General features: G+C 42.8%; 1 protein-coding gene across 1 annotated transcript in view; it reads left to right on the forward strand.

Annotated features, from left to right (window-relative positions):
* Window positions 1-393: 393 nt before the first annotated feature.
* Window positions 394-9,081, forward strand: part of LOC106946877 (unconventional myosin-Ig-like) — a 24,195-nt gene continuing 15,507 nt past the window's right edge. Inside the window, exons 1-6 of the mRNA XM_015031553.1 lie at window positions 394-652; window positions 976-1,199; window positions 1,634-1,778; window positions 3,227-3,331; window positions 3,683-3,796; window positions 7,384-7,541. Of these exons, the coding sequence (XP_014887039.1) occupies window positions 437-652; window positions 976-1,199; window positions 1,634-1,778; window positions 3,227-3,331; window positions 3,683-3,796; window positions 7,384-7,541 (962 nt within the window). The 5' untranslated portion in view covers window positions 394-436. The remainder of the gene's footprint in view (window positions 653-975; window positions 1,200-1,633; window positions 1,779-3,226; window positions 3,332-3,682; window positions 3,797-7,383; window positions 7,542-9,081) is intronic.

Genomic DNA, 9,081 nt, shown 5'->3' on the forward strand with positions numbered 1-9,081 from the left:
CAACGCTTTTTACTTTTTTACTATATTTTAATTTGCAGTTCTATCAGACTGTGAAAATGTTAAATGTTTTTTTTTATGTTGGTCACAACTAGGGCTGGATAAATAAGTCAATAACTATATATATATAGTTTTTGGTGTTGGTGTGTTGTTTTGTATATAAATACAAAACAAGGAAACTACAACACAATTATCATGAAAAGTACAAGAAGTCATTAAAACTAACCCTTCACTTGGATGGAAAAACACGACAGATGCTTGTTATTCAAAATGTTTGCAGATCTGATGTTTTTATGAACAGATTCTTTGTTTTTTAAATAAAGCAGAAGTCAGTTCACAGAACATCGATCCAGTTTCACCCAAAATAACGAGCTAATCTTTGTTTCGGCTCATAAATGATTAATAAATGGATACGTTGTATTAATGATGAGTTTTGCTAATGCTCAGGTATAAAATGACATGCGAGTACACCTGGCCGAACCACCTGATGGCCACGGACCGGGAGGCGGTGGAGGCCATCATCACGCAGCACGGTTTCCAGGGCGACGTGGCGTACGGCCAGACGAAGCTGTTCGTTCGGACGCCGCGTACGCTCTTCACCCTGGAGCAGGAGAGAGCCACCCTCGTCCCCATCCTGGTGCTCTTCCTGCAGAAGGTCCTGCATCTTCATGACGCTTCAGATTTCTGCTGAAACCTTTCCTGTTCCACAATGTTCTGATCTGACGGCCTAATCATGTGATTCAGAGCTAATTTACTCCAATCACAGGCAATCACTCTGTCTCATGAATATTTGCTTCTGCCACTTTGAATCCTAATTTTCTGAAACAATAATTGGGAAAATTAATAAGATCCAGATCAGTTGTGTTAAAGTCGGTTACCAGGCGCCTCCATCTCCTCCCTGACCTACTTTCAGCCGTCTGGATCCAAAGGAAGGAAAACGTTTCCGTCGGTGAATTTTTTTATTCCCTCGCCCATCAGGTTTGGCGAGGCGCTCTCGCTCGCCTGCGCTGCAGGCGGATGCGCGCCATCTACACCATCATGGGATGCTACAAGCGCTACAAGGTCAAGGCCCACTTCTGGGAGGTGGAGCGCCGGTTCGCGAGCGTGCGGACGATGCCGGACTATGGGAAGAGCGTGGAGTGGCCGGCGCCGCCCGCAGCTCTGGCCCAGTTTCACAGCATCACAACCATGCTGCATCGCAGGTGAGGCTGCACACCGGAAACGGCTGAAAGCCAAACCACATTTAAATCCACAGCTGGTGAATATATGACAGTCTGCTGCGGCTGAACGTCAGGAACCCAGAAAACTAAACATTCAGCTTCAAACGAAACATTTAGCCAGAAAGATACATATTTAATTAGCAGGCTAAACATTTACTAAATATTTATGTCAAAGATAGTTATCAAGCAAAATATTTGGAATATTTTGATTTGAAGCTAAATATTTAGTTAACTAACTAAATTCAAAACAAATATTTACTTAATAAGCCACATTATTATTATTCAACACTCAGCTTGAAGCTAAATATTTAGTTTTGAAGCCAGTTTAAAAAGGAAAACGATTTAGTTGAACAGCTGCTGGTGTGTTTCAGAGTTTTGTCTCGCTGGTTTGGACCCTGGCTGGTCGTTGTTTCCAGGTGGTGGGCGCGGCAGATCGTGAAGAACATCCCTCCGTCTGACATGTTGGAGGTTCGGGCCAAAGTGGCGGCGCTGACGTCTCTGAGCGGGGAGAGGAAGGACTGGGGCGTCGGCCGAGCCTGGGAGAGAGACTACCTGTCAAACGTGAGAACGTTTAACGCCATAGCTTCGGTTGATTAATTACATAGATTTTATGGTGCTCCATGTGGGTTTGACCTGAAACATTTTCAGAGTAAAAACAGGGAAAATCCGCTGAGCTTGTTTCCTGCTGCAGGCAGAACTTCCCCTCGTCTCGGTAAACAAGCCCTGAATGACCAGCAGTGTAAAGGATCACAGAAACGGTCTGTTGTTGTGGATGTATGCGGCGCATGTGACGCGCCTCGGGCTGGCCCGGCTCCCTCTGATGGGTCCCGCCGTTTCCCGGTTAGCTGTTTGTTGGCGGCTGTGAATTGGGCCGCGGGCCGCTGCAGCGTGACCGGGGCCTGAGCTCCTCCGCTCGGCCGGCCCGTGACTCTCCTGCGGGGCTTCATGTGACGCCGCCGCTCCCCAGTGACCCACTCTGATCCCGAATCATGACCTGAACGTGTCTGAAGACGGATGTTCTCAGGAGGATGAAAACAAAACATCAGAGCGGATGATTTATCATCTACCAGCTAACCGCAGTCCCGCTGCACAGATTGCCGTTTCTGGCTGACCGCAGATTACCGATCTTTAAAAAGCCTGACCTGACGATTCCTATTTTAGCCAATATCCTGTTTTTTGTCTGAAATGTTGTTAAATAAATCAAGAACGTTTCTGAGTTGGTAACAGTGGGGCGACTGTTGCTGACTGCAGACCTGAGCTGGTGGGCCGGTCAAACCTCCCACTGCAGAGCGGAAGAGGACGGAGGCCGATTTTTAGACTTTGGTGAGGAAGATAAAACCGGTGAATAAAATCGGCTTCACATGATCTCCTGAAATTAAGAGAATCGGTGCTGATAAATCGATTCACCTCTAAATTCAGCTGATGGAAACAGTGGAAAACATGAAGCCGTCCATTTAAAACACATAAAGGTGCATCCAGAATGAATCGGTTCATTTTACAGAATCTAGAATGGAAAGTTTTCTAACCTTTTGGATAAATTTGGACCAGAATGGAAAACGGTAAAGTTTGGACAGTTACGTTATGATTTCCATCCATCCAACTGTCTGTCTTTAGTTTTTGCATTGTTTATTTTTAAAGTTTGACAATTATAAGATTAAATTAAGACTAAACTAATAAGATGCAGAACAACCCATTTCCTTCCTGGAGGTTTTAGGTTCTGATCGGAATGACAGAATGACCCGAACTAAACCGAATCGTCTCCTTTTCTGTCTCTGTCTGGATTTCTGACATTTATGCACATTAAAATGCAAAACAGCCACAATCCTCTGACTCTGAATTAAAATCTGAAGTTTCTTCTGCTCCTCTGACTTCGTGACACCAGCTCTGGTCTGCTGGTATTAATGCCATAAAAGGCTTCAGGATCTGGAAAAGGTCAGGCCTGCTGCAGCTGCTGCTGCTGCAGCTGCTGCTGCAGCCGACATGCTAACGCAGCCGTTTGGTCTCTGCAGGCGCGGGACTCTCCTCACACCAGCGCCGCCTTCATCAGAGTCTCCAAAGAGCTGAAGAACAAAGACGGCTACGGCCAGGTCGTCTTCTCCGCTTTCTGCAGGAAGGTACGGCTCCCGTTGGGGTCAAAGGTCTCATCACCGCTTCCACAAATCTGTGGGATGTTCTCCTTTAGCGCTAACTGCTAAAGATCAAAACATGAATATATGCTAAAACTGAAAATTATGATGCAGTAAAACTGGATTTAAAGCTTCAGTTGGTTTTTATTTTTGTTTTAGTGATTAGCGTTAAATTAGAACATTAAATACTAAATTGTTTTAGTCTAGTTTCTTGGTGTTTTCACCAGAAACTAGACTAAAATACCTGGTAAAATGTGATATTTTTGCAGTGAATGCTTATTAATTTAGATCTTTAAACGACGGCGAGAAGCTCAGAAACGTTTCTTCTGTTCTCTGCAGATGAACAGGTTCAACAAAAGCACAGACCGAGCGCTGCTCATCACGGACAAGTTCGTCTACAAATTGGAGCCGAAGAAGCAGTACAAGGTTCTGAAAAGGCTTCCTCTGGACTCGGTGAGTGAGCTCAGACAAACGGCGCCGCGTTCGCTGCGGACTCTCCTGCGAATAAATTAACTCACCAGTGTTTCATCTCCAAGGACGAAGGCGTTGTTACTCTGTGTTTCGGTTTTAATCATTAAATCTCATTAAAAATCGGTTACAGCGCCTCGCAAAAATATTCATATTGGAATTCAAAGCAGTGAGTTAAATCTGTTAAACCCTGAATGGTGATTATTTCTGTGCTGCTAAAGTTGTTTCCCCGTGCAGAAGGAAGCTTTAAGGGCTGTGAATGCTCTTCATGATCCACTTTCCTTCCCGCTGCTGTCCAGCTTCGCTTCAAGCTTGAATCGTTTTTACGTCCAGAGAGCAGAAATAAAAGCCTCTCCGGGCCGCAGCTGCAGACCCAGATCAGACGGGAACCGATGTGGGTCAGACTCCGTTTCCTGTGCAACCAAACCACCTGCAACACCAGCCCAGTAACAACCAGAACACCCAAACTGACAAACCCAGGTCCATTAATCTGATTATTGATCTGATTAGTTGGTTATGGAGAGTTTCTGAGCGGTTCTTTTGGGCCTGATGTGTCTCAGGTTGAGTTTAAAGTTTTCAGAAACTGGTTCAGTTTGTGGCTTGATCTGAGAAACTGGACCAGAGGCCTCACAGGACTTCTGGTTCTGAAAGGAAAGGCCAGTTTATTTCATCTGAAAATGGCTTCAGATACTTTTACATTAGAGTCTCCCTTTTATTTTGCTTTCTAACATGTTAGCCTCTTTGCTTTATATTTGCTTTTCATATGGCTTTTAGTGCAACACCTTCAGTTGTACAAAGTAAACAAACTGATTACATTTTTGTTTAGGAAGCGCCCCACAGATAAGATCAAATATAAACCATTTGAACCCCTCTGTCTTCCTTTTTACACATTATTCTTTATTTAAAGAAAAGAAAAACAATTATATATAAATGACATGAAATATATACATTCTTACAGAAAGAAAAGCACTTTAAAAAATAATAAAGAAGCCAGAACAATTTATTTCACAGCAGAGGTAAAGTACCATCAGTCAAACATACGTCCATCAAAAGCAGTAAACATTTTCACATTAAAGACCATTTTTTGTTTGTTTTCCACATTTTTGTTAATAATAATAATAATAATAATAATAATAATAATAATAATAATAATAATAAACAGAATTTGCCTACAGTAAGTCGTTTTTTAAAACCCTGAAAGAAAACCTGAATATCAGAGCTCCTAATTTAATCTCCATTATTGAACACAAGCTGTAAGTTTGGTTTGACTTTAATATCAGAAAACTGAGGGAATATTTGTAATTTAAGCTTAAATCTGAAGGTTTTCTCTCTGGTTCTGTGATTATGAAGGTTTGCATCTCGGCTAATGCTAACTCCACTACAGGCTAACACCTAGCGCCTGCATCGGGCTTAATGAGTCGACACACAGCTGTTTGAGCCGCAGGTTAAAAACCGTCATTATGCTGCAGCAGAGCCGCTAAAGATAGAGCCGCTCCGCACTCAGCTGAGGCCGGGCAGCAGATTATCAGGGCAGAACAAACGCAGAGCCTGGACAGAAACCGCCTCTGGTTCTGGTTCTGGTTCCTGAAACTGGACAGAAACCGCCTCTAGTTCCGGTTCTGGTTCCTGAACCTGGACAGAAACCGCCTCTGGTTCTGGTTCCTGACCCTGGACAGAAACCTATCTGGTTCTGGTTCCTGAACCTGGACAGAAACCGTCTCTGGTTCTGGTTCTGGTTCCTTACTGGAAATGTTTTATTTAAAGAAAGTCGTCGTCTTCAGTTTATTTCTCAGCAGCATCAACTCAGTCTGGAAGTAAATCACCAAGAATCATGTTGAACTTTTCATCCTGTGGCTGTAGAAAACAATCCCAGAGCATCACCCCTCCACCACCGTACTTAGTTGATATTATAATAATAATAAAAACTATATTGATAAGATATTCTCTGTTTAGTACAAATTTAGCGGCCATCTTGTTTCTAGAGAGAAGAGACTTTCTCCTTCACCCTACCGAGCATCCATGCTGGTTGGGTCTTGACCTTTAACCTTTGGCCTGAGGCCTGTAGGGTCAGATGGAGCTGTGGAGTTTCTGACGTTGTGCTGAATCTGCTGGGAAGGTTGGCAGCTGCCAATAACATTTCATTGTTTTAATTTTTTGTTTTTAATTTCTTTCCTTTTTTTTTTTTACATTTCTTCTAATTCTAATTTATTTTCTTCAGAAGTTTTTTTGTTTTTAATTTCTTTTTTAAATTGTTTTGAGACGACCTTTGACCCTTCCCATGTGGCACCAGTTGCTGTTGTCTTCCCACCCTGGCGCTGCGTTAAGTCACCTGGATGATAAGAGTCCAGCTCTGCTGGTGATCAGTTCATAAAAGGCTTTAAAACTCATAAAATGTTTGTGGAGAATCTGGACCTGAAATGTGAGATTTATTGTCTGATATTTAAACTGAGCTTCAGATTGGAGAGGAAATGGGTTAGAAAGCGCTGAATAAGCGCTGAGGGAACGGGTCGGCCTGGACGTCTCGGGGACATCCAGCTCATTGTTGTCCTGTCTGGATTAACCTGAGTGATCTGTAAGAGGATTATAATCCACTCTGTCTCGTTCTCTACCAGCTCCCACTTTCTCTCCTCCTTCAGTAAATCTGTGCGTTTCTCTAACTGGGTCACAGTTTCTCGCTGCTCTGCCACACCTGAACCGCCGGCCGAATCTGGTCCCACTTCGCCTTGAAACGGTGCCCAAAGTGCGGTTCGGGGGCCGCATGTGGGACGTCCTCCACAATGTTGGCAGTGATGGAGTTAAATAATCTAATCTTCAATATCATAACATTTGTTTTTCAGATTTAATGGAGGAAAACCATGTTTTTAACGCTCTTTATCCAGTTGGTTTAGTCTGTAATTATTGCTCCAACTGTAGATGTGATTAAACCAGCAGCAGCTTTTTTATTGTGACAATCTGCTCACATTTCTCAATCTAAGGATAAGTTCTCTTATTTTTGCTAAATTAAATAGTGGCTGAGAGAAACTGGCCTCTAAAGAGTCAGTAAAGTTTCCTGGATACTCAGATAAACTTGAAGGACACATTTATACCTGGTTGTTCACCAGGAATGCCTGTAGAGGGCGCTGTATGTCAGCTACTATTCAGTTCCTTCAGGATTTTGTTTTGTTTGTACTTAAGGAATATTTTCAATGAATTTTGCGATATTTTCACAGAACCAGAGATAATTTCTGTCCAATTGAACATTTATCACAGACTATAACTTGACATCAAGGCAACAGAGTAGAAGTAGGAAATACTGCCACCTGCAGGACGGAGTTAACATCACTGTTACTCGGTGCTTTTGACCATTTCTTCCAGACAATTTCCACTAAACTCATAATTATGCATTGGAGTGAAAAATTCAGTGAATCTGTTGATTTTGTGAGAATTTTGTGGAAAAACTGAACAGATGCAGACAAAAAGCTGTTTTTCATGCCTGATTAGAAAAAAATATGTTTTTTGTGATTCATGACAAAGTTTCACCGTTTTTCAGTTTTTACGAACCTTTGTCAATGAGTTTGTTTTGTTTCTGACAGTTTACAGGACTGAGCGTGACCAGCGGGGCTGACCAGATGGTGGCGCTGCACATGTCCTCCCAGGACGACGTCCTGCTGTGTCTGCAGCAAGGCGAGCTTTGCCCCAACCAGGACCGAGTGGGAGAACTGGTCGGAGCGCTGGTGGATCACTTCATTCGGTCAGTACCAGCTCATTCTGCTTCTCTTCACTCACTAGCTCCGCCTGAAAATGCGTCTCGTTGCTGTTTTTATTTGTGAGTGCGAAGAAAATACCGAAATGCAAAGAAAATGGTCTTTAGCTTCCTGTAACTTTGACCTCAGCTTTCCCGAAACCACCTGATTCTCTCTGCAGGTGATTAGTTTTGTCGTTAGGAGACGGAAATGTTGCAGAAAGATGCTTTTTGTTGCATATATATGTCATAAACTTCCATTAAGTAGCCTGTTGATGTAGCGCTTTAGCATTAGCTTGCTTTAAGCAGAATGTTGATATAATCCTTTAGCCTAAGCAAAGCCAATGTTTATGATCAACGCTTCAGTGTTGGTGGAGTTAATATTTATGATTAGCACATTAGCGTTAGAACTAATATTTATTATTAGGGGACACTTCAGGACTCACCACTGAGCAAACCCGATCAGAACCTGCTGCCCTTCATGGTGAATTTGCACCATTACATTATTGTTGCTTTTTGCTCTGTGAATCAGATATTGGAACATGAACAAAGTGAACAGAAACAAATCTGCAAACACAACAGCATTATTACATAAATGCTGTTTATCACCTCCATGTGTGAGTCCTGCTCAGAATAACAGCAGAGTAACAACTCAGCTCCTCTGACATTCAACACATTCGTCATAAATCCGAGTCACTCGTCTCCGCTGGACCTGGACGGCGTGGGTTTTCACGCCACGCAGACTGATTCGCCGTGTTGTCGTAAGTGTTGCCTGCTGAGGCGCCGTCCAGCCTGCAGCCCCCTGCTGCATTAATCCTCCAAGTCCTGCAAGTGACGCACCGAGGAGACAGAACAACATGTTAGGTGGGAATTTTAATTTGATTCCCCAGAAATGATTCAATCCTTCTGGGCAGCAGGACTTTTCAAATGCATTTTACCTTAGAGGCGACCTGTAAGGCTTCCTTAAACAGGTTAGGATAGATCTATGAGTGATACAAAACTTACTCATTTAATTTTTTGCAAAAAAAAAAAAAACATTCTTAGATAATGAGATTTTAGTTTGGTGAATTCAGAATGATCTGTTTTTAAGTCCAATTAAGCTGCTGCTGGCCACGCCCACAACTCACCATTTACACTCGTACATGAAAATGGCTGCAAACAGATGCACAATTATACAACCATACATCTTTGAAAAGCATTAGTAGAGCCTGAATCACAACCAACAATTATGCAGCAAGTAGTTTCTGAACATTAAGTGTTGTCTTTTCCAGCAGCCATTGTACAGCACAAGCAGCAGTAAAACCAGCTGACCAAACGAAATGGAGCGCCACTTGGGTTGCTAGGTAACAACCCAAGTGGTTACCTAGCAACCACTTGGGTGCTAGGTAACCCAAGTGGTTGGGTTGCTAGGTAACGGGTGGAGTTCTGCTTGGGTTGCTAGGTAACGCCACAGTGTGACTTAACAGCTGAGTTTTTGAAATTTCTCGTTTTCTAAACATTAATTTATTGCCAAAAATTTGCCATTCTTCTTTTTTTTTTTTTTTTTTTT

This window comes from Poecilia latipinna, unplaced genomic scaffold (assembly GCF_001443285.1).
Source record: "Poecilia latipinna isolate Pla-1442-1.1 unplaced genomic scaffold, P_latipinna-1.0 Scaffold211, whole genome shotgun sequence".
Taxonomy (NCBI): Eukaryota; Metazoa; Chordata; class Actinopteri; order Cyprinodontiformes; family Poeciliidae; genus Poecilia; species Poecilia latipinna.